Raw genomic sequence first — 25,116 nt, 5'->3', positions numbered from 1 at the left:
TGTGCAACAACAACACCACACAGCTAAGAATCTTTGGTGAAACTGGGGCTCGTCTTTGTTCAGAGCAAAAATAACGCTGATATAAAAAAAAATAAAAAAAAATAAAAAAAAATGAGTCAGAAGGTGCTAAGGAGGTAATTAAGTCTTTTTCTTTTATTTTCTTTGAAGCCGTTCCAAATTCCTCCTTGTTTTCGTGTTTAATCTTGTTCGTAATACTTTATGAAATCCTTACCCTGTTGATGAAAACTGCAATCACACCTTTTAAGTGAGGTGCTTGTTTTGCACTGAAGTCATGCAATGTCTTGCCAAAGTATTCACACCACATACTTTTTACACATTTACTCACGTTGCAATCTCAGACACAGTGGGGATTTGCTTGAAAGAGCAGCACGAAGTGACGCGTTTTACAAAATAAAAGTGTGGAAAATGAGTTGTGCATCTGTATTCAGTGCCCTAAATTGACGCTTTGTTGAACCTTTCTGTGTCATTTTCTAACTAACCACAGATCCAAGACAAACATCCCTTGCAGCTTCTAACAAGTTTTCTCCTAAAACGGCCCTATATTGAGTGAAATTCATCTACCCAACTTCCTTTTCTCTGATAGATTAAAACATATCCACTGCATGATGCCAACACTATGGTTCACCAAGGAAATAACACATTCCGGGTGATGTGCAGAGTAAATTTTTAGCTGCAGGCCAAAACAAAAAAAATCACTTTGCTCTTATCTGACTGACCCCTGCTGAGGGACAGCTTTCCCACGTCACGATACTTCTCATACCAATCATACTTTGTTTTTCTTTTATTTTTAACATTTCCATGGTTAAAAAAAAGAGAAAAAAGTATGAAATGTTAGAAAATATGTTCTGCTAGACATTTTGGCAAATTTAATTTGCAAAAAAAAAAGTTTGAAAATTTTTGAGGATTAGGACAGCTCAGTTCACCATCTACACGCTGTGTCTGCGGGTTCATTAGTTACACAACAATCACTCAAATCTAAATAAAGTCTGGCAGAAGTTGACTGCATATGGTCTGAACCTATCTATCTGCTGGCTGTCATATGTGTTGGCTCAGTCTCTGATGTCACTGAATGAGCAGTGCGGGCTTCCAGTGCGCACCTCCGGGCGCGCAGCGGTGGCACAGCCTGTGAATTGTCCTCCTCCTGCACACTCTGCACAGAAACCTGCCCTTTCTGCTCATATTTTTCTGCATCCGATTTTTTGGTCGAGAGTCCTCATAGCTCCTCCTAATCAGCCTTAGTTTCTTTGAAAGGAGCTTTATTTTGAGGGGAAGGAAAGGACTAAAAAGAGGTAAGGTGGTTTTGCTCCTGTGTGAAGACGTCCTTGAGCGCGGGGCTTTTGCGCGTAGTTTTTCCTCACAACAAACTGAGACTTGTTTTAAATTGAAAATGCTACCTTCTTCCGCCCTAATTAGGCGATTCACTTGTTTCGGGTGGTGAGTTTGCGCCCAGCAGCAGCAGCAGAAAAAGAAGGAGAGCCAGTGTTCAGCACCATGGAGAGCGGCGTGGTGCACATTTTCAAAGAGGACCGCTGTCCCTTGGGCCAGCCGGGGCAGTGCGTCCCGAACTTCACCTGGCAGCCCGGCTTGTCGGACATCTTCAACTACACCCCCAACGGCACCTGGGACGCGGAACCTGAGCCGATGTCACCCATCATCCCCATCATAGTCGCCGTTTACTCGGTGGTGTTTGTGGTGGGCTTGGTGGGCAACTGTTTGGTGATGTATGTCATCATTAGGTGAGTTCGGGTGCTTGGTATACGTGTGTGTGTGCACGCGTGTGCGTATGCGTGTTTGTGTGTGTTTCTGTGACATGTCAGTAAGTGTCAGGCGCCCCACATAGCCAACATGCGCGCACAGAAGCGGCGCGTTATTGTGAGACTGCTGAGTATCTTTTCAGCGGCAGTCATGAATGCCTTCTGTTTAAGTTTAGCTCAGTACATCACGTAGCAAAAATAATTACTTTTCTTTATTTACATATATATTGGATTTTTGTCTGTTTGTCTCAGTGAAGTCTCCTTTGTGGGATTGTGGTTTTCGACCCTATAGAACAGGTAGCATGTGTTTTGCTTTTTATTCCGTTAATCTTTGAACTACCGTCCAAGCTATAAGGTTTTGTCGAAGCTGCACAGCTTATTTTTCATTATTAAATGTCTTCCGTTCAATTACACGTGAGGTCCTGCGAGAAGCCCAATGCAAAGCTTGGAATACTGATTCAGATATCAGGAAAAGAGGGATGAAAGGACCGATTTTTATTATCATTTTAATTAGGTGTCCACAAGTTTTACTTTGCGCCAGAATTTCTGCAGGAGAGCTGAACAATTTAATCTACAATGATGATCTCATCCCATTATTACAGTGATTGTTTTTTTTTACGTTAAAGGAAATGCGGGGTGCATAACTAACACATACTTCTTCTGTCTTACCCCTGCCAGCATGCCCAGGTGGGCCCTATATGGGAAAAAGGAGGGCAGACCAGATGGGTCCCTTATGGGTTTGTCCGCGGGTTCCACGGTGGCCCACGGTGGTGGCCCACATTGCCACCAAATGGGCCCTTCATGGTGGTGGGCCCACAAGGGTTTGCCCATTTAGGACCCATGTAGGGTCCACGTAGGCTCTGGCCCCACATGGGCAAACCCATATGGGACCCATATGTCTGCCCACCTTTCCCCCATATGGTGCCCACCTAGGCATGCTGGCAGGGACTTACCACAATATTTTGTCAAGAATCAGAACGTTGCATCAAACAAAGCACCAAATGCAGGCTATTAATTATGTTTAATAGGAATGTGTACAAACGAGTTTCATAGAAATGTACAAAGGCAAGAATAGAGTGAAAAAGTTATACAGTGTTGAATTTCCTGCTGAAACTTTCCTAAATAATTAAGTAAATCAATTAAATTATTTTTATAATAAAGAAATTGTTGTGTTTTGGGGGATTTTCCCTGTGGGATTTTTGTGAGTCAAAGTCATACCTAAAGACTAAAGACTTTGCACAACTATTCCACCACAAAAAAAAGAACAACTCAAATGACCCGTTTGAAGGCCTAAAATAATACAGCATCCATCATCATAACAGGGAAAACACCAAATTGTATATAAAAAACAAAATATTCTCATTATCAACTCTTTAATTATTTAAACTTTTTACAGTGTACAGTGTAAGTCAGCTACACCATAACTGCGCTTGTACCCCGTATTTGCATCCTCACCCCTTGCAGATACACCAAAATGAAAACAGCCACCAACATCTACATCTTCAACCTTGCGGTGGCCGACGCCCTGGTTACCACCACCATGCCCTTCCAGAGCACCGACTACCTGCTCAGTTCCTGGCCGTTTGGCGAGGTGGCATGCAAAGTCTTCATCTCCATCGACTACTACAACATGTTCACCAGTATCTTCACCCTGACGATGATGAGCGTGGACCGCTACATTGCTGTGTGTCACCCGGTCAAGGCTCTGGATTTCCGCACGCCAGTGAAGGCGAAGATCATCAATGTGATCATCTGGGTTCTGTCCTCGGCTGCTGGGATTCCTGCCATGGTCCTCGGCAACACCAACACCAACAATGGTACATCAGCCGCTGCTCTGTTCCCTAAAGTCTTCCTTCGTATTTTACTTCACTCAAGGATATTTGAGCCTAATTATTCTAGCTGACTGCTTCAGTTTCTTGAAAAAGATGTTCTTTAATTTTTATAAAAGTCTACAAAAGCTTCCAGACTTGACAGGGAAATTGTGAGATTTATTTTACAGGAAGCTATTAGATCACTGACTCATAATTTTCATCTGACCTCAAAACCTCACAGCGCTAAGTGATAAATGATTTTACATCTGGACTTTAAGAGTTTTTCAAAAGGATGTACACCCTTTGAACCTGTTCGCATCCTGCCATAAAGACTCGGGTGCTTTTTAAGAGATGCCTGCCACACTTTTTCATGTTTCATTTGTTAAAGTAAATCACAAAAATTAGGCATAAATATCTTTCGACTTCTACCCCATACTTTAAATGATAATAAAATACACAAAGGTTTGTGGTTGTATCATGACAAAATGTGAAAGGTTCAAACTTTTGCAAGGCATGGTATACCATTGAGGTACCATGTACTTTCAGTCTGTGGATGCAGACGAGACGTTTGCAGGATGTAGGCTGAGCATTAATGCATTCATGTAGGGAATCTACAATCAAAAGATAAGAAGTTCAAATTTTTAAACTTTTAAACATATTTGTAATTGTTGACCACTGATTTTTTTTTTTAACTTTTTTTTTTTATAGAAGACCAAGATTTGGAATCTCTTAAAGCAGAATACTCTTGCTCATTTTGTGCATTTGTAACTGACTCCTTACATGTTCTCTTCTAATTCTTCTGTAACTTTTCCACAACTAACAGGAACCACAGAATGTGCTTTACAGTTCCCTGATCCCTACACCTACTGGGACACCCTGATGAAGATATGCGTTTTCATCTTCGCCTTTGTGGCGCCCCTCATCATCATCACCGTCTGCTACACCCTGATGGTGCTGCGGCTGAAGAGCGTGCGCCTCCTGTCCGGCTCGCGCGAGAAAGACCGCAACCTTCGACGGATCACCCGTCTGGTTCTGGTGGTGGTCGCGGTGTTTGTGGTGTGCTGGACCCCCATCCACATCTTCATCCTGGTCAAAGCGTTGTCAGCCAGCGTGCCCGAGACCACCGCTGTCATGGCCGCCTACTTCTTCTGCGTGGCGCTGGGCTACACCAACAGCAGCCTCAACCCCATCCTTTATGCGTTCCTGGACGAGAACTTTAAGAGGTGCTTCAGAGACTTCTGCTGCCCCGGGGGACGGGGTCACGCCGACTGTCACGGGGTGAGCAGAGTGAGGAGCACGCTTCGGGACCACACCTGCGCCACCGAAGGGAGGGGTGACGGGAGACAAGCCAGGCCCGTATGACTAGCCATGAACATGTCCTCCAGGCCGTACCAGAGCTGGGAGGACTCCATTGATTTGTGTTTGACTCAAATCACTACCACAATCTGAGAAGTAGTATCAGTATTGGTTAATAAATCCCATGAAAAGACCAAAACCAAGAATGATTTGACCTCACTTCATCTCTAAAATATTGCATTTCTTTCTTAAGTTGGTTTTAGGAAGGAGACTGAATGACAACAACGTCTCTGCATGTTTTTTTTTTGTTTTGTTTTTGTTTGTTTTTTTTCCAACAGACTAGGTATCCATTCAATTTATATCAAAATGCAATATTTTGATCCTCCCATGAAGGCAGAATCTGAACTTTTGGAAGCAACCTCAACCTGCAAATCCAACATGTCTGAAAATCACAGTCTATTAATTAGCTTTTAAAAAAAATCCAATCAACTTAGCAACAAGGGACTGTAGTATTTAAACTCTGGTAGTGAAATTATTACTACGTTACACAAAATCATCAAAACTTATCTTGCATTGTGTATGTCTGAGTTTAAACAGCTCATTGAACTTAGCCTGATCACTGAGCAAAATCCACCTGGTTTTCTGTTTGCAAGTTAAGGGTGATGGCAGCTTCTCTGTGGCGTTACGCTTTCAGAGTGGCAAAATCGGGAATATTAGGGAAGATATTGGGACAGTCACAAGGTTAAGAGAAACCAAAAAAGATTATTGCCAATGTTAACAAATTTAAACTGCTATTTAAATGTTATGGAAAGACTCCACAATGAGGTTATGTAATCAGCCTACCTTTTACTTGACTCAACTAATAATTATTTGTCTGTTGGAGACTCTTACAATATACCTATAAAGCATCAAATTTTTATCCCAAGATGGTCAAGCAATTAATAAGTATGAAAGAAACAAGCCAGTAACTACATGTTTTACACCCTTCATCCCAATATGCATGCCCTGTACAAAACAGGGGCACTTGGAAAATCGTTACTCACTTCCCAGACATGCAGAACTCAGTTTTTCACTTAACTATTTTTGCTAACAAATGTGGCAAAAAAAAAAAAAGAAACCGACAGAAGTTTAATATTCACAAGGAGGAACGTGAAGAATAATTTTAATGTTTACTGGTTCGTTTTAAAAATACAAGCATCCCAAGAAACTGTGATGTGTATTCACTGGTCGCCCAGTGGGCGTGAATGTATGGAGCGCCACGCAAGAGTCCAATGATGGGGCTTTTGTGTGCACAATCAACACCCACACACATTTAATAAAAACGTTTTTGGATGGCAGTCCATTGTAGTGGCCACTTTAAGTGAAGGCCTAATACAGGTTCCACCTTTTAAAGCAAAATAATTGTGGCTCTTAAAAAAAGATCTTTTGCTTCAGTAAGGTTTTGGTCTTTCTATGTGATTTTTTTTTAGGTTTAGCAAACACATAGTAACGTTTTTAAAATTAAACTTAGTGAGTCGGTGCGGTACAAAGATGCCTTTGGGATAATACAATTAGAATGTGTTTATTTACTAATTGATGTTTTCCCTGTTTATGGAAGCTGAAGGTAGAACTGAGTGTGAAGGTGATTCGGACCTGTGCAGTATTTCTCACATGCTGTTGGAAGATCTCCACTATTTGCTGTGGCAACAAGCTCATTTTTTTGTTCATCTGACCTGCATGCTCCTTGAGTGGTTGTCACAGTACAGTAAATAATTCAGTTCTGATGTGCAAAAAAGATCAACTGCAGACAGAGAATAAAAAATATGTTCCCTGATTATTTTAGGAAAGGCATTCATTGTAAGCATTTTTTTTTTCAGCTTGTTATCAATAGTCTTTAATTGGTGTTTTTGTGATTTGCAGTACAACATATTTGCAAACTCCTTTTTGGCGATAAACCTTTGTGAAATATTCAGTATCTGCTCAGGGATCATTCTCTGTGAAACACAAATGAAGTGAGATGTTTTCACCTCGACCAGACAGTTAACTCCAAAGAGGGTTGGTTGTGAAAAATATCTGCGTTCTTTTTTTTTTTTTTTTTTTTTTCTTTTTAGAGATGACGTTTGCATCATAATGAACTATTTCTGCTCTGAGACTGTAGCCCACCACTGAGCATTTTCACCTGTGATTCAGTTTTAGTCAAAGTGAAGATAACACATGCTGTGAATGCTGTGTGGACATTTCATCTCCTTAACGGTGAGAGGGCTTCAAGGCTAAAACCAATATGAAAATAGCATATATGTAAAATAAAATACATCCGCGCGTGTTTAATGAGCATAAAGTTATCTTACGGGGTGTAAATTTCTGCTTAGCACTTAATCTTTATGGCTTGGTATTTTGTGCACCTGTGAATGTGTGATAAATCCTATTATGTGATAGTGGAGGGATAATTTAAATATCAATATGCAGACTTCGTTTTAACCACACACATGGGCGGTGTTCTAGCAGGAAACCTTAATAACCACCAACCTCTGAATTTACACAAGCACAGTACGTTTTTGGATCGTGTTCATAAAATATATTTAATGTCACAAAGTTTGGCTGAAATATGTATCTTGCTTTTTTTTCTTGCAAAAGAATCCTTCCTGAGACTTTACTGCCTTGCTTTTTTCTTGAATACCGTAAATCAGTGGTCAGTCTGACTGAATTGACTTGTGTATGTTCTAAAAATTAGCTTCAAAGTTATATTACTGAAGTAGTGCTATTAGGAAGTTGTTATTGTGCCTTGTTTTTGTGCCTTCATTCTTCTAATAATTTTATTTTTACTCACATTTATGATAGCATCTTGTCAGACTATCAGTCTTACAGTTGATATCCCAACTATGTTAGTCAGTGTTGTCTCTCATATTATGTTTCCTTTACATTTTAAAACTTTATTGGTAACACTTTATTTGAAGGGGGGTGAATAACACTGACATGACACTGTCATAAACATGACATAACACCTGTCATGAACATCAATAAGCCTTCATGAATATTTATGACTGTTGTCATAAAGCGTCATTCGGTAAATCATGACACTTTTAATACAAAGTTGACATTATTCAAAATGTCTTTGTTATGACAACTTGACATTAACCAGGAAACCATTACTGTTTAAACTTTACCTTTAATAACATAAAGTTACCTCATTTTTAAAGTGCAATCAGTAATACTTTTATAACAAATTTATGTCAGTAATGATTTCTTGGTTAATGTCAAGTTGTCATAAAGACATTTTGAATAATTTCAACTTTGTATTAAAAGTGTCATAATTTACCGAATGATGCTTTATGAGAACAGTAATAAATATTTATGAAGGCTTATTCATGTTAATGAAAGTGTCATGTCAGTCTTATTCAAACCTCTTCAAATAAAGTGTTACAACTTTATTCATGAACAAAAAACCTTTTTAATTTGAGCTCAGCTCTGGGAGTCAAGCATGCACATGCCCCTTGTGTCACATCTGATATTTCAGTGTATATTAGCTTTGGGTGTCAAATGACGCTTTGTAAATGCAGTATTAAGTCAGAATAAATAAGTAAAAAAGTTGGAAATTTGTTTTTTTTTTTCCTTTTTTTTGGCAGTGTGGCTGTATTTTTTTTTTAAATGCAGTTGTTAGTCACATCCGTGTGGGTTCCAAATCACCCATGAAATTATTTCTCACCTTACCATGACTCCTTTTTTTTTTTTTTTTGCATTACTCAATTCAGCTCACATACAATGGCAGCGTTTCCATGGTGAGAATTCCAACTGAAAGACGGTGGCGGTCCAAGGCTTTTTCCGTTAATTGTAAGGGACTTTGCGCTCTGACCTTGCAGAGGAATTTGAAAAGAGAAAAAAAAAATTGTCCCAATCTGAGAAAATCAAGGTTATGTTAAATCAATGACGAGAGAAGTTATTCTGAAGGCGTGACAGCTGTGCAACACATGTAAAGGTCCAGAGAAATTAGTTTAAGACTGTTTTTTTTCCCACAATTGAGTCATTATTGCCAAAGAGCCAACCCACATTTTTTTCAGTTTCTTTTAAGCCATTTAAATTTTAATCTATCTTTGATATCAGTCACAACAGCAAGATCTGAGTGAGTCGTAGCAAGTCATCACAATTAAAGGGCAAGAAGAAATTATCATTTAAATCAGTTCAAGCATGCTATAATTCAAATAAACAATTTCTAATTGGAATTACTTTTAATGGTTGCAAGGTTTTAAAGTGATCAAAGATGTTATGTCTTTGTTCTGTTTTCTTTCAATTCTGTCTATATGACACAGACTTATGTAGATAGTTTGAATGAAGAGCAAAGCATAAGTGTGTGCCATGTAGATTTTGCTGGAAGACCCAAATGCAGGGAGGAAGTAGGCAGTCTGAACTGTTGCAAAAGAAATTATAATTCATCTTTAAATTGAAAAAAATAAATACATAAATAAATAAATCACAGTAAATGGGAAGAAACATGAAAAATCAATAAGTGGAACCATGGAGGTCAAGAAAAAGAGGTCAGGCAACAGGAGTGATTGGTGCCAAGCAGAGGCCTATAAATAAATATTCCTTGAGTTGCAAAGAGGAAACTCTCTTGCTCATTATAGAAAATTTTAAAATCTAACTAGACAACTACTGGGAAGGAGAGAGTCCAGCACCTCTCCAGGAGTTTGGTTCCAGAGCCCAACACGAACGTAGAGGTGAGACCAACTTATGCATTTCTTGCTGGTACCACTTAACCTCCCACCACAGACCAAGCACCTCACCTGAAAGAACAGTGACAGAGCACATTCCTAAAGCCAGATTATGTCAACAGGAAGTAGCTCGTCAAGGGCCTGGCCCTCACCTACTGCCCAGCGGATTGTGATGTTCCTCTCTAATGGTCATGGGCACGAATAGAGGGTGCTTCTTCTAGCTCATCAGAATCCCCTCATCCCTCATTCAAAGACCAATTTGCCCTGGGGAAACCCTACCAGGAGCTGAAGCTCCAGAGAAAATTCCCCTCCGGAGCATAGGGATGTGCTTACCCTGGTGTGGTGATTCAACAGAAAGTCATACAATTAAAAAAATAAATAAATAAATAACACTATCAAAGTAAATCTACAAACCACTGCTTTTGTTTTCCTGTTAAATTATCATCTTCTGTGCCATCATAGCACTTAAATCATAAGTGTTGTTCATTTTACATAAGAGAAAATACCCTGAAGGCAAATAAAAATTCACATTGTGTAAAATTGCTAAGTCTTGCTCTGACTCTCATATAGTTTGTTCTCTCACTGTTAGGACCAACCAGTGAAGGTGCTCAAGCTGTTGAATGCAGGTTGTTGTTCTAAGCCACCTGTTTGGATAATTAAAAACCTCCACGTCTCCCTTATCACAAATGCTATTGATATGCTTTAGGGCAACTGATGTTCTGGGTGAGAACTTTCTCCTTCCATTACATTGATAAAGTCTCATTTCACAGAAATATATCTGATATGAAAAGTCATATGTATCCCGTGTTGCATACTGTCATCACCTTGCTTCTTGTGGTAACATTGAAGCTTTTAAACTGACAGTTGGTTTGCATCTCATTTTCTTTTCCATCAAGGCTGTGATACAAAAGCATGAGCGACGCAGCTAAATGAGCCAGGACTCCAGGCTTGTCAAAAACTTTTTTTTTCATGATTGACAGTTTGTTTCATTGATTGGGTCATTCCTTCAGGGTTTTGTTCACAAAAGATTTTTTTTTTTAAATAGCTAGCCGACTAAGTGGCTGTACTCAAAAGGGAGCAGATCATAACACAATGTACATGTGAAACAACTGAATAAGCGCCAAAACTCTTAACGCTTTTTAAATATCATTTGTCAAATATTTTCTCAAGAGAAAAAAGAAATTCACTCTGCAAAGAACACTTCTGAAACCTTTGAGATCTTTGGGATTACTGCAGCTGAGTGGTAGACACCATCACTCGGAAGCAAAGCTTGGGGGCTAAGAGCTGCACCCCTGCAGAGTTTTTCTTTCACTTCAACAATTTCTCAAATCCATGTTTCCTGGAGCAGCTTACAGCCCTATTGGTGCAATGATTATACAGATTCAGAAACGGAGACATTTAAATCAATCTGTCCTTGGGTGAATTGATGAAACTGTCAGCTCCAATCACAAAAGATTACAGCATTTGCTTCATTCTTTTTCCTCCTCTCGGCATACGTCTGTCAAGGTGCATGTGAATTAGCTCTTACATATAGCGGGCTGTGCAACAGATTCTTGTTCGTGTTAGGAATCCGACAAGCCTCACTTTTCAAAGAGAAAACTGTTCCACATGAGGTGCATGCCAAAGAGGTCACTGATTAAAACATACATTGTGAATGTGTTTCTCAGAAGGATGTTTTGTGCTCCAAAAGAGCAGGAAATAAGATTTATGGGTGATTGGCGTTAATTGTTTGTTTATAAATGCCTCTTAAATGTCTTTTTAAATCTAGAGCGCAGTTTGCATGTTATGAACTTGATCTTACAATATTAACATTTGCTTTTGTCATGTCAGTCAAAAGCAAATATGCTTCTGAATGTTGAATAGTCATTCCCTATAAAACCAATAGTCTTCATTTCATTGCTTGATTTATACCTTACAGAAATGTTGAACTAGTGCTGTATTTTGTCCATTATGCAATGACTGGAAAAGCTCATAGACTTGGTTGCAAGTGTGTGAAGACAATATTTGATTTTGTGTCATATTTGAATTATTTTTGGCACGGTTAAAGCCTTTTTCAAACAAAATGTGTCTCCACGAGTGCCGCTCTTTAGACCTGTGTGTTAGTCTTGAAAATGTGGAGATTGAGTTGACGTCTGCATGAAGGCAATCAAAACAAACAAAAAAAATGCATCAGAATTATTGTTTTGTGACAGTGAATTGTCATAAAACATGAAAAAGTCATTTGACTATTTTGTTTATTTTGATAACATTGCCATTCATAACGTTTGGTTTTTGATAAATGAGCTATCCATTTTTTACACGCTTTTTGCAAATTATCAACCATGTTTTGCAGCTTGTACTAATTGTTTTGAAAAATGCACTAGCAATTGTACAAATGTCTAAAAGTGATGTGAGGAATGTATAAAAACGATTGAGAAAAACTGTAACAGTTAATATTGATACAAATATTTAAAAATAGTTAATTACAATGGTACTAAAGAATGTTATTGATAGATGGATGGAGCAATCTTGATTAAAGTCTACATTTTATGCCTGCCCCCTCTGCAGAGGAGAACTAACAAAGACTGATGATGGATGATGTCTGTTGGGACAAAAGGGTTTCTCTGAAATCTGCAGTACCTCAGCTCACCGCTGGGCGGCAACATGTAGTCCAGTCTCTCATTGGTCACAATCACCGCACTAACCAATCACGACGTTTTTGCGTGTGGACCGTTATTTCCGGTCGGCTCCAATGCAGGAATCTTTTCCCTTTTGATACTTATTATTTATTTTAAAGAAAACTAAAAACCTCGAGGTAATTGAAGACTTTGAAAAATGAATAGAATATTCGGACGCGGAAAGCCCAAAGCGCCTCCTCCGAACCTGTCGGACTGCATTAGCACTGTGAGTATTGTCAGCATCAGAGGTATTGTTGTTGTTTATGACTGCTTTATGTGGCCAACGACGGTGTTACTTAGCTAACACGGCCACAGAAATGCTGTCAATACTGGGCTAATTACCTCACAGGTTACTGTTAATTATTCCCGCTGACATATAACACAAACAAAGCATCTGCTCTTTTACACCCGAACTTGCTGTGTCGGATATGGACGAATGGATGTGTTTGGTAGCCTCAATTATTTGAAAAGCCTGTACATCACTGTTACCTCTAATGCACACACACTCACAAAGGCAGGTCATTTTAAACACAGGATGCTGGAAATCATTACCTTCAATTGATCCCATCCTCTTTTAGGTAGATGCCAGGTCAGAGTCCATTGAAAAGAAAATAGGCAGGCTCGATGCCGAGCTGCTGAAGTACAAAGATCAGCTGAAAAAGATGAGAGATGGGCCCTCAAAGGTATGGGAAGGATGTGCTGAAATTATTCTTCTGAATGAAGGAAAACGATTGTTGATGTTTGTATTTAATCCTGAATGCAGAATATGGTGAAGCAGAAGGCCATGAGAGTCCTAAAGCAGAAGAGAATGTGAGTATACTCAGACTGACACATTGGATCTACTTCTCTGATGCAAATGAATATTTACAACAACTTCATTGACTATATTTAAGGTTCTCAAAATGTTGTACCTGGGAATCATAGGATAGTCATAAGAAACTCTTATAATTTGTGAGGTGAAAACAAATGACAGATTAAAGTGAGTTAGGAACAAGAGCTAGCCGCTGTTTAAAGGTGGGTTTTGACAACAGGAGGCATTCTTTTTCCATTTAACCATTTCCAGGTTAAACTATCTGGTTAAAACCAAGTTACTAAGCCAGTTTGCTTCAGAAAAAGGTCCTGGTAGGTAGGTAGTAGTACTCAGGAACTCTAGGATGGAGTTCTGCGGCAGCAGACGGCCTTTAGGATTGGCCAGCTTTTCATCATTTTAACCTTCAGAATTCAGTCATTTCAGCTTAAACTTGTCTACAATTTGTGCTTTTTGTAATCTTGAGTAATGTTCAGTTTTAAGTCAGACTGCTTAACCAGTAATCCCCCCAACACACCAAATAAACTGCTTACACGCCTGCTGTTCTTTGCACAGATCTCCATATTCTTGTACATATTACATATTTGTACCAAAAAGAAAAACACAATTTCTACACCTGCATCTACAGGGTCTACATTTACTTTTTATTCAAGTGCTAGCACACTGCAATTTCCCCCATTGGAGGGCAATTAAAGGATTGTTTTATTTTATTATATTCCAAACAAATTATTATTATTTTTTAATTCCAAATAGGCGTATAATATTATTATATTTTTCCTTAGGGCATGTTGCTCAGGCTTTAAAAATTTAACTAATTTCACATTTATTTATGCAGGTTACCCTCACTGAGATTCACAACCTCAGTTTGAAGAGGCACTTTTTAATAAATCTACACGTCAACTTATATAACACCAACGAGAAGACGAGTAGCAAAAGCAACAACAGACGTCCATTGAACCTCGTCTTTAAATTGCTGTTTAAAATGTTACATTTTCAAAGTGTTGCTGTAGGGAGTTTCAGTATTTGAGAAGCTGCTTTTGCTTAAATCTGAATGTGACAGATGAAATGGATAAAAAGTCCTTAGGAGAACAAATTGCGACTGTTTGCGGGATGTAAAACTTGACAAGTAGGATGTTTACAGTACAAGTTTATTTAAATGTGAAAACATGGTCAGGGGATGGATGCAATGTCTGAAACTTTTCTACTGTTTTTTTTCTCTCAGGTATGAAGGTCAAAGGGAGCAGCTGGCCCAGCAGTCATTCAATATGGAGCAAGCTAACTACACAATCCAGACTTTGAAGGACACAAAAACTACAGTAAGCGACTAAAATCTTGTATATATATATTTTAAAAAAACTATCAGGATTAGGGAAGTCCAGATCTGATATTACATGAAAGGTACAATAAAAAATGAAAATACAGGCCTTGATTACACCTAAAAACATTTAATTACTACTACATTGTGTCTCACTTAACTGTTACCAGTGACATAAAAGATCCTATCTCTGGTTTAATTGATCAACAGATAGTCGAACAAATCTTTAAAAGAAAAAGGAAAAAAAAAATGTTGTCCTGCGCTATAAAGTTTGTGCTCTTGTTTTGGACGTTGTAAAATTTAACAACTGGTGTTTCAGCTGCTTTCTGCTCAGTGTAATCGCTACCTTGGTTGTCATCCATGCTGCAGGATCTAAACATATTGGTTTAATTTTCTTTTGATTTTACAAATGTTAGTTTTTCATCTTTTTTTTGGCAGCAGTCCTTTGGAAATTGCTCACCAAATTGCTTTAAATCCCATTGTATTTAAAACAAGTTGGGCTAGATTAAGAATTAGAGAAATATTTGGAGGTGAGTTCAGTGAATGATAAAACATCAAAGAAGTGGCTCACATTGAAAACATATGAAGACATCAGAAATGAAAGTGTCTTGACAGAGAGCCACCTTTGTGACTTTAAAACACCAGAGCAGAACCTGCAACTAAATATCCAGGCATCTAATCCAGTTTTGTTCTACAGTCCAACGATCACAGGACACAGATTTGTCTTGACCCGTCTTCTTCTCGACAAGTCCGATTATAGTGGCAGCGACTAAATATACATTCTCCTGCCTGTTTTCTCTCCCCAGGTGGAGGCGATGAAGATCGGTGCAAAGGAAATGAAAAAAGCTTACAAGGACGTCAAGCTTGATCAGATTGATGTATGTTTGGGACACCCTCTTTTTCTCCTGTCCTTTGATTGATTCTGTTACACAGAAGGCTGCCAACTACCAGATGGAACATTATTATCTTTAATACACCAGCAAATAATTTGGGGATTTTTAGGAAGCAGTAATAAGAAAACTAGCAGGCTGGCATGGTTAAATGAACAAGAGGAAGGTCATTTTTACGTTACCACACTAAATTGTGGGTCAGCAAATTGAAAAGGAATGAAGATTTCATTCATTTCATTCAGAGCTTAACCTCTGATTCGAAATGTTTGAAAAATGTACTGTTTAATTTTATGACATTATGGGAAAACAGTGTTGATATGACAAATGAAAATACTTTGTACGCCCTTGTTTTGCCAGTATATGATTTTACCATCCTGCTCATAAACATAACACAAGCCTGTGTTCACATCTTCACCACAAGTCTGTGTCTTCCTGCCCTACTTTTTTCTCCAAAGTGCTGTGCGCTTTTTAAAGAAAGCAACAGAGTGCTAAGAAACAGAAAACCCAGCTGGCAGAACAGATCCTGCTTGAAACAAGTTATCAGAAAGCAGATGGGAAAACACACAGCTGGAGAGCTCAGCACTTTAAAAAGATGGGAGCAGCGGTCAAAGTGGAAATTATTTTTTACAACTTTATGACTGTCATTTTTTTCTCAGAATGGTTTGAAATTATTCGCAGTACTTCTTTTTACTTAAAAACACAAAAGTGTGTTAAATGTAATTAAGAATTTCAGCAGCACGCAGTGATGCACGGAAAGCTAAGTAAAACTTTAAGAGCAGGTGAAATTTTAATGGACGGGGTGTTGCATTAAAAACAGGGATAGAGCTAATTGGAAGTCGCTTCTGTTTCTCATATAACTTTAACTTATTGTTTGTTTCATGTGAAATGTGTTTCTTCGGACTCGCAGGATTTACAAGACCAGCTGGAAGACATGATGGAGGAAGCCAGTGAGGTGCAGGAGTCCCTGAGCCGCAGCTACTGCACCCCAGACATCGACGAGGAGGATCTCGAAGCAGGTTGGGCGTAAAAACGTTAAAGGTTTTCTTCATATTTTGGGCGAATGGGTATTTCACAATGACTGATCACAGTTAATGAGATTGAAAGCATCAACAGCAGATTTCTAATTACGTCGCAACAAGCGATGAGAGAAAACAATATCCTGTAAATCAGTCATGTCTGCCGGCCTCACTGACAGCAAAAGAAATGAGGCGCGCTAAGCGGGACGGGCTGCGTTGAAAATGAACCGATGAAATGACTTGTGAATTGGACTGGAAATGATGATTACGGCTTCCTTAGTTTTCCAAGAATAAGCATGGATTTGGAACTGTTTCAGAGCTGGACGCCCTGGGGGATGAGCTGCTGCTGGACGATGACACCTCCTATTTGGACGAAGCGTCGGCCGCTCCGTCTATCCCAGAAGGAATTCCCAGCGACAGCAAGACAAACAAGGTAGCGGTCCAGACATCACCTCTACCGGCGGATCCAGTGTGACGTTTAAGCCTCACAGTGCAGTATCCTCTCCACTTTTTGAACCTTTCTGCTTTTTTTTTTTTTTTTATCACATTACAGCCACAAATTTCAATGTTACTTTAATGGATTTTATGTTTTAAACTAACACAAAGTATATGCTAAAGTGGGAGGAAAAAGATGTATGCTTTATATATATATTTTTTTTTTTCTAGTAGAAATATGAGTAAGTTTTCCCACAAATCCACACAGTGGTCTGCTTACATTATTTTGTCCAGGATATAAATGTAGTAGTTGAGGTGTGTACTCTTTTTTTTTTTTTTTAATGTCTCAGTTTAGTAAGATGTGTCTTTTAGGCAATTTTCTGTAAAATAAATGAATTATACTCTTATAGAAAACTCTCTGTTTCTCTTTCAGGATGGGGTTTTGGTGGATGAGTTTGGCCTTCCTCAGATTCCTGCCTCGTAAACAAAGATGACGTGAAGACGACTGCACTTCAACTGAAAACACTTTTCTATGTAGAGTAACGTTTATACATGCAAACCCGTTGGATCTGAACACACTACTGCTTTGAAGCTGCCCTGGTGTTGGATTGTGTACGGTTACTACTACCATGTTAGCATGTGGCCTTTTAAAAAAAAACGTTCGACCTGTTGTCCTCACCGACGTTTTTGGTTTTGTTCATGACTTTTGTTATTAACTTATTTGCATATTTATTAGCTTTGTGTTTCGGTCAAGTCCTTACTGTTTTGTTTGAGTTCTGCAAGGTGGAGCTGATTCCCTCGCTCTACTTGTTTAAAATATCTGCAGGGGTACTTGAAACGTGCAAAATAAATGATGTCTTTTATCTTAGCATTTTCTTTGTAATTTATTGATAATAACGGTTTTGTTTTTTTTCTCTGTAGGTGTTCGTCTCTTCTTTATTAGGTACAGTCTTCCTGCTGAACTACCCTTCAACTTATTTACCAAGTAATACAATGTAGAAATACAATGAAAAATTAAAAATAAGTGTTGAAACCAATGTTAAGATAGCATTCATAAATATGCTTTTGCACTAATATGATCAGCATATGATTACTGATCATGTCCTGCAAAACCTGTCTCCTTCTTTTGAATAATTTTGCGACCTATAGCTATACCGCATGAATGCATTCTGTTTGTGCAAGCTACTGCAAAACCTTTGGAAAGAATATTTGGACTTCTCAAGGGAAAAAAAAAAAAAAGATACACTTTTGTAGAAGCACTGTTACATCCTGGAACATTTTATTCTAGTGTTGGAGATTACAAAATCAATGGAAAGCTAATGACAAAGCAAACTTTTGGAGGAAAAAAATTTAAGCATTTATTATGTTCTGTAAAGGTTTCTTCTTTTGCAGAAGATTGCAGAATGTTTTAATTTGATTCATATTTTGCAGAGATCCAGAGTTACTTTTACATAATCTGCAAAAAATACATATAAATAGCTCAAACTAAATAAATATGTAATATGCCTTTTGCAAGGCTCAGTATTTTAGGTTAAAAAACAAAATGTTTAGAGCAGTCTGCTTAAAAACACCACAGAGGAAAAAGAACAAAGGGTAGTAAAACAACCATTTTGTGACTGCTCAGTTTTGACAATTTATCAATATCTAAATTTGACATTTAATAGTTTTTCTCAGCCTTTGATCAAGTAGTAGAGTATTTAATGGCAAAGTTGTTCCAACCAAATTTTGATTTAATTCCCTGAAAAGTGCGACTCTGGTGGGACTCGAACCCACAACCTTTGAATCTCTTCACTAGAGCTTTGCTAGAAGTCCAATGCGCTATCCATTGCGCCACAGAGCCAGTTAGAGAAAGCTCGTCAGATCTCCCGGGTGATCGCACATGTCATAGTTTTGGCATATTTATAAATATATCTGACAAGAATAAAACCTTATGATTATTATTTTTCTAAGAGTTAGTTTAACAATGCATGTACTTTTATACAGAAATATTTTTATAAAGATATATGATTAAATAAATAAGTGTTTCCGGTATTCACCGGAAATGTTCGCAGTTAGCTACAGTTAGCTGCATTAGCATTGTATGTAAGGACGGAAGCTGGAACGCAACAATGTCAGCGCAAACAATTACTGTGACTGTGGCATACGGTAAAACTCTTCTACATTATAACGTTAAGTTTGTCATTGAATGATTGTTTGTTTTTTAAGTGTAGTTGGGTGCCAGGTGATGCTAAGCTGTTGTATCTCATTACAATTCATATTTGAATGGGGTTATCACATTTCAAACATTTGAAATCGTAAAGAAGACAGATCCAGTAAATTGGTTAGTTTCAACTAAATTAATTACAGCTAGGGCTTGATTGAAATCGGTGTTTCATATTTATTTTTGTTCTGAACTGCATTATTATTTTAACAGTTATGTATGTTTTAAATAACTCCCTATTAATCTGACATGTTTTGAATACATTTTGTCACGTGATGCTGTACAAAACAATCTTAATCGAGCATCATAGACGTGATTTATTTATTTTTTTCGCTGATGTTTATGCTAGCAGTGTTATTTAAAAAGTAAAGGGGATAACACCATGCAATTTCGAAGGATTTGAGTTCAGCAAAATATGCTTTCTACCTCATGTTTGCTATAATTTATCCATCTTTCTCAGGCTAGCATTTAAAACAATCACACAATGAAGGAATGCATTTTTAAATACTAGTGTAGCTTATCCTCATTGCTAAGAAAAATCTAAATTAAAAATAACACGTAAAAATAATGTTTTTAAATAGTAACTTTTTGTACTATTATTATTAATTTGTAATTACTTAAAGTCTCTCATGAATCAAAAATAATCAAAAACAAAACAAAGTTATTTATTATGATTGACAACAATAACTTCCAATTCAAAATCTCAACTTACTGATGAAACAATGATCACACTTTTAGGTAGTGGTGCCAATATTTTCTTAAATTCAGTTTTATTTTCCTTTTCAGGATCAACTAAACACAGCATCACACTAACAAGTCAAGAGGATGGAACAGGACCCACTGTTAAAGACTTATCAGACGCTCTTAATGAAGCTACTGGTGTCCCACCGGCCTCACAGAAGCTCATTTTCAAAGGTAAGATGTTATTGAACTCACAAGTGAACTTGAATTTTCTGTTTGATCTCTAACACCAAATCTTGCAGGAAAGTCTCTGAAGGACATGGAAGTGAGTCTCTCCAGCTGTGGAGTGAAAGAGGGCTGCAAACTCATGATGATTGGAAAGCGGGTGAGGACTTTGCGTGCGCCATGTCTAGTGTCTGATGCTGTGTAAATACAGAGATACTCACTGTTATCTGCAAACAGAACAGCCCAGAGGAAGAGGCAGAACTAAAGAAGCTGAAAGAAATTGAAAAGTCTGTGGAGCAGACAGCTAAAAAGCTGGAGATGGTAGACGGGGAATTAACTGGATTAAAGAACGTAAGCAATCAGTTACAGCATGGTAACTATTGTTTATTAGTCGTTGTTGTTCATGACGTGTCTTTCAGTCTGTTGTCAACATCAATAGTTCTTTGCTCTTTCTTTCTTCAGGGCTTTCTTGCAAAAGACCTCCAGGCTGAAGCGCTCAGTAAACTAGATCACAGAGTAAAAATAGCAGCTGAGCAGTTCATGAAAATCCTGGAGCAGATAGATGCCATGGTAATCTGTTCTGCTATTTTGTATTCATGTGGTGGTTTTTTAGTGTTATTATTTTGACTTGTCTGACCTAACATTACCATCTTCTCTTTTAAGGCCATCCCAGAAAATTTTACCGACTGCAGAACAAAGAAGAAGAGTCTTGTGAAAACAGTGCAGGTTAGTCTATATGCATTTTTTTTTCCTAAAAGGTACATTCATGTTTTATTGAAAACTGTCTTGATTAAACCAATAACTACAAATCATTGTATATTTCTAGGATTTTCTGGCTCAGTGCGACAGGATCGAGGCTTGTATATCAGACCACCTATCAAAGATCCAGTCTAAAAACCTGGCTCTGGCAGAGTAATCAACTCTCCTATGTTGTGTGCTTTAAGTTGCTCTATGAGCAAAGCAAAGGTCTCAGAGTGCTTCAAGTAAGAAGCAGATCCTACTTTATTTATTGTGAAGAGGGTGCTGTAGGGACAAACAATCAATCATTTGAAAACATGGGCTGTTGGTTATCAAGATCGGTGTCTGAATACATACTGGATCTCCGCAGTGTGCATACTTTCTACCATAACGCTCCAGTCTTTTTTTTTTTTAAGGTTTTATTGGCTCTAGTGGCCTTTATTTGATAGTAAATTGACAGGAAAGAGGATAATGAGAAAAGGGGAAGACATGCACCAAAGGTCACCAGGCCGGGAATCGAACCTGCAACGGCCACGTCGAGGACTAAGGCCTCCATATGTGGGTTGTGCTTAACCCCTGCGCCACCACAGTACCCTGACAGTCCAGTCTTGTTCAAGATCAAGGTCGATTCTACAGGGGTTTGCACTCATTCTGTAACAGCAAAGCCATCTGTGGTTTATATCCATTTTTCAAGCGTTAGATGTTTACTTGAGGTCAGGGACACATTTATGTTGAGTTCCTTCATCCTCTGTCCCTACTACTTCTTGAAATCAAGAGGGCAAAAAGTAGTCTTGGGCTCAAATATTTTTTTCAGAATCAACTTTCCAAAGTTCTCAGCCCTGTTTTGTCAAATTTTTAAAATTCTTTCGTATAAGTTTTAGCAATTGAACATAGAATATTTTCCATTTTGTCTTTTTACGCCATTGGTCCAGACTTGAAAGATACCAAAATGAATGTGTCTACTTTTTCAGATTGTGTAGGAACCTAATCATCGCAGTAGGAAATGTTAAGAACACTGAACCTGGATGCAGCTGTCATTAATGTAGTTGTATTGAATATTGTCGAAGTTGGGTGCTTACATGTTAAATACTCCAATCGTCACGTAAATGAGATGTGTCGTCATTGGACACAAGAACAGACAAATGAAGGCAAATGATCCCAGGTCTTATCATGGCTGGTACTTTTAAAGTTAGAGAAATTTTCTCAGAAACCTTCCTATATCTGCAGGTTAGTTATGTCCATTCACTCTAATGTAGGTGCATATATAAAGTAATCTCTGTATGCATGGAAGTGTTGTTTTTTTTGTTAGTACAAAAAGGAGAATACTTAAATTTGGACTTTTTAAAGCAATTGTTACTAAACTTTTAGAACTTTTCTTAAGTATACAAACTTATTTGGGGTTTCGACTGTAGGTTTTAAACATGTAAGCCTGCTGCTTGATGCACCAAAAAGGAAAACATTGAAACTACAACCACTGTCAACAACACTGCCCACTATGGACAGGATTACTTCTACATTTGTACATGCATTGTTATTCCACATAAAGAAATCCCGAGTCACCTGCAGTTCCGGTCAAATTTATTGTCTCCTTTTGTAGAATGGAAAGACAAGTCGTAAGCATCTGCCTTTGTTTTGAAATAAAATGTTTTGAAAAATCATCAGAGATTCCGTCACTGGTCCCAGAACACAATTTAATGTCAAAACATTCCTACGAAAAACACAAGTTATTTAGTCTTAAGTAAACACCTCGTGTCAGTTTGTTTCCAGCTTTCTCCGTGAGGGTCCTTTCCTACATAATTGGACCCTGAAATGTTGTCAAAGATGTGCAAAATGAGCTCTGAAATAAAGATTAGAAGGGGACCCAGAGGTCCAGGAAGCAGCTTAAACAAATGACCCTCAACAGGCTATTCCACAGAGAAGATTTTTCATGAGCCAAACTAAGGATATAGCTGATGTAAATAAAATATTAACCCGTTTCAAAATGCAAATGGAGTACAGCATGAACCTCAACAGGGCACATCCCCCGTCACTAATCGTCCTTGTCCTTGGCGCCATGTTTTAAAATACGTGTGAAAGCTACATAGTTGAAGTTGCCCTTCTTGTCAATCGGCGCCTCGCGGAAGAGCTCGTCCACTTCTTCGTCGGTGAACCTGTCGCCCATGGTGGTGAGCAGCTCCCGCAGGTACTCCTCCTGGATCACACCTGAGAGGAGAAAAAGGCTTGAAATGCTATTGATTCCCTCGCCTTGTAGACAGGGAAGCGAAAATGCGGCTCGGTGAAAGTTCCATCATACCTGTGCCCTCTTCATCGAAGCAGGCGAACGCGTTGCGGATCACGTCCTCTGGGTCAGTGCCGTTCAGCTTTTCTCCAAACATGGTCAGAAACATGGTGAAGTTAATCGGGCCGGGGGCTTCATTCATCATGGCCTCCAGGTACTCATCAGTAGGATTTTTACCTGGAAAATGCCAAACAAAACAAAAGGTTATTGTTGCTCTGCTTGAGTCCCATATTTAAACTTTAATGGCTTTACAAGATGAAATAGTACATCATGTTTTTAAATCCTTTTTTTTTTATTATTCTCATGTTGGAAAATGCCTTTATAAAGAGTTTTATTGTTGATCAACTGAACATGAATATCTGTGATTACACATATCACCTAATGAGGCGAGCATGTCGTGGAGATCTTCTTTGTCAATAAATCCGTCTCTGTTTTGGTCGATCATGTTAAAAGCCTCTTTGAACTCCTGGATCTGAGACTGATCAAACATGGCAAACACATTGGAGGTGGCCCGCTGGGGACGCTTCTTGGTGTTCTTCCCCTTGGCCCTTTTACTCGACATGTTGCTGTCTGGTGGCTCCCCCTCTACCTGTAATGGAAACGACGCTGAAGCTGTCAGCCTGGGCTGGGCAACAATACGAGATTATTTAGCTCAATTAGCTACCTCTAGATGACAAATACTATGGGATTATTATTTATGAAGTAATAAGTCACAAAAAGTTTTGCTTTGTAAAAATACTTTTTACAGAGCTGACAAGCTGGACTTTATAGTAATTGCAAGAATCCACACCTTTTCCAGACTTCTTAGTCCACGTTTTGTCTTTTTCAAAGTATAACGCAAAGGTTCAAAATGGATGGAAGAACATAGAAAAACAAAATGACAAGATGGGTAAACAGAAAAAAAAATGGACAGATACATGGGCAAACCAAAGGAGTAGATTGATGGATGGGTGATGGACAGCTGAACAGATGAATGGTGACTGAGAGAAGGATGGTCAGATCTGGAAAACTACGGACAGTTGGATAAGAAAAAAGTTTGGAAACGTTTCATATTCTGTTTACTTTATCGAGATCTCGCTGAAAGCATATAGGGTGTTGTTTACTTGACTGTTACAATTTCCCATCAAAACTATAAGACCCTACATCCTGTTTTAATTAATTTCAGGGTGAAACTGGAGGTGAAGGTAACCGTTAAACCGCATTCAAAGGACGTAGGAAATTTAATAACCAATTTGAAATACATTATCTTGCAGAACCTCTTCATAACCACATATTGACGTAAAAGTTTTTGCAAAAATGTTTCTATTTTTTCAGATATAATATAAACAAATTTATGTAAGTTATTTGTGTTGTTATTAAAGATCAGAACATATTATGCTAGCGCTACTGTGCCAAACCTAAAATATATCACATAAACCAAGTCTTTAATTCTGGAGTTACATATACTGACACTTCTCTGCAATAATCCATGTACAACCCAGTACGTTTTCCGTATATAACACAATTTAATCAAAACATGTTATTAGCCATCTCCTCTGACCTACATAACAGTTAGCTTCAGAATAGCAGCTATAACGAATTCAAAGAGGAAAATATACTGCTTGTTCTCAAATCCAATATGTTTCGTGAGCGTTCTTTGGACGGAAAATGATTGACCCACCTTAGAAGAAATGTAAAATGTGTAGAAAAATAGCTGTACACAAAGCTATCAGCACATCCCACAGTCAGAGCGGAGCAGAGCTGGAAAGAACCAACTATCTATCTGGAATGTTCCATTCATTCCGAATCGTCCCTATTACTTTCGGTTAACATCAGAAAATAAAAATGTAACAAATAAATGATTATCTATAGTGGTAGAAGGGAATGCCTTTTCTGAAGTTAACAAAGTAGAGCCATGATAAAGTGTTTCGTCATTTTCCCTAAAAATAATGTTTAGCATTACTATTTTCCACCACTAGGTGGCAGCAATGATATGTGTTTCTAGTAAACTTGTTTTAAGCAGTCATACATTTTAGAGATCTTCACACATCCAAGTCAAAGTAGAAATATACATTTTTGTGATCCAAATGTATGATTCAACATAGCTTAACGTTTACTAACAGTAAGCATGATAAACATGACCAAAAAGGTAGTCATAGATTAAGACCAGTGAACAAATGGTCTTGTGTCTATCATTGGAATGTGATTGTGAAGTTTCACATGATTGTGCTTCAGGCACAGCACTGGAGGTGTTTTAAACATGTCTCTGAAGTACAGTGGAACAGCTGAGGGGCAGGCACTGAGGCTCCTGTGGCCCTTCTCATGGT

The 25,116-nt window shown here is 38.3% G+C and overlaps 4 protein-coding genes and 1 non-coding gene across 5 annotated transcripts; 3 read left to right on the top strand and 2 right to left on the bottom strand.

Moving 5' to 3' along the window:
* Positions 1 to 1,512: 1,512 nt before the first annotated feature.
* Positions 1,513 to 5,999, top strand: oprk1 (opioid receptor, kappa 1). Its single transcript, XM_014996902.2, has 3 exons — positions 1,513 to 1,757; positions 3,240 to 3,592; positions 4,410 to 5,999. The coding sequence occupies exons 1-3, from the start codon at positions 1,513 to 1,515 to the stop codon at positions 4,946 to 4,948; spliced, it is 1,137 nt and encodes a 378-aa protein (XP_014852388.1). The 3' UTR covers positions 4,949 to 5,999.
* Positions 6,000 to 12,248: 6,249 nt separating this feature from the next.
* Positions 12,249 to 17,556, top strand: chmp5a (charged multivesicular body protein 5a). The gene is made up of 8 exons (XM_014996903.2): positions 12,249 to 12,450; positions 12,803 to 12,907; positions 12,988 to 13,034; positions 14,255 to 14,348; positions 15,154 to 15,225; positions 16,145 to 16,253; positions 16,571 to 16,686; positions 17,122 to 17,556. Exons 1-8 carry the CDS (start codon positions 12,382 to 12,384, stop codon positions 17,170 to 17,172), a joined length of 663 nt encoding a protein of 220 aa, XP_014852389.1. The 5' UTR covers positions 12,249 to 12,381; the 3' UTR covers positions 17,173 to 17,556.
* Positions 17,557 to 18,436: 880 nt separating this feature from the next.
* Positions 18,437 to 18,528, bottom strand: trnar-ucu (transfer RNA arginine (anticodon UCU)). The gene is given in 2 exon segments: positions 18,437 to 18,472; positions 18,492 to 18,528. It is a non-coding gene; the product is annotated as a tRNA-Arg (tRNA).
* A 196-nt stretch (positions 18,529 to 18,724) lies between these two features.
* Positions 18,725 to 22,190, top strand: bag1 (BAG cochaperone 1). Its single transcript, XM_014996913.2, has 7 exons — positions 18,725 to 18,833; positions 19,675 to 19,803; positions 19,872 to 19,954; positions 20,032 to 20,145; positions 20,257 to 20,364; positions 20,458 to 20,520; positions 20,621 to 22,190. Exons 1-7 carry the CDS (start codon positions 18,797 to 18,799, stop codon positions 20,708 to 20,710), a joined length of 624 nt encoding a protein of 207 aa, XP_014852399.1. The 5' UTR covers positions 18,725 to 18,796; the 3' UTR covers positions 20,711 to 22,190.
* Positions 22,094 to 24,734, bottom strand: myl12.2 (myosin, light chain 12, genome duplicate 2). Its single transcript, XM_014996900.2, has 4 exons — positions 24,471 to 24,734; positions 23,189 to 23,399; positions 22,826 to 22,987; positions 22,094 to 22,734 (listed from the first exon to the last, which is right to left on the bottom strand). The coding sequence occupies exons 2-4, from the start codon at positions 23,370 to 23,372 to the stop codon at positions 22,562 to 22,564; spliced, it is 519 nt and encodes a 172-aa protein (XP_014852386.1). The 5' UTR covers positions 23,373 to 23,399; positions 24,471 to 24,734; the 3' UTR covers positions 22,094 to 22,561.
* Between the last annotated feature and the right edge of the window lie 382 nt (positions 24,735 to 25,116).

Source organism: Poecilia mexicana, unplaced genomic scaffold (genome assembly GCF_051168715.1).
Source record: "Poecilia mexicana isolate PSO_F unplaced genomic scaffold, ASM5116871v1 scaffold_17, whole genome shotgun sequence".
Lineage (NCBI taxonomy): Eukaryota > Metazoa > Chordata > Actinopteri > Cyprinodontiformes > Poeciliidae > Poecilia > Poecilia mexicana.
Note: the sequence above shows the minus strand (reverse complement) of the source record. Positions and strands in the feature narration are given on the sequence as shown.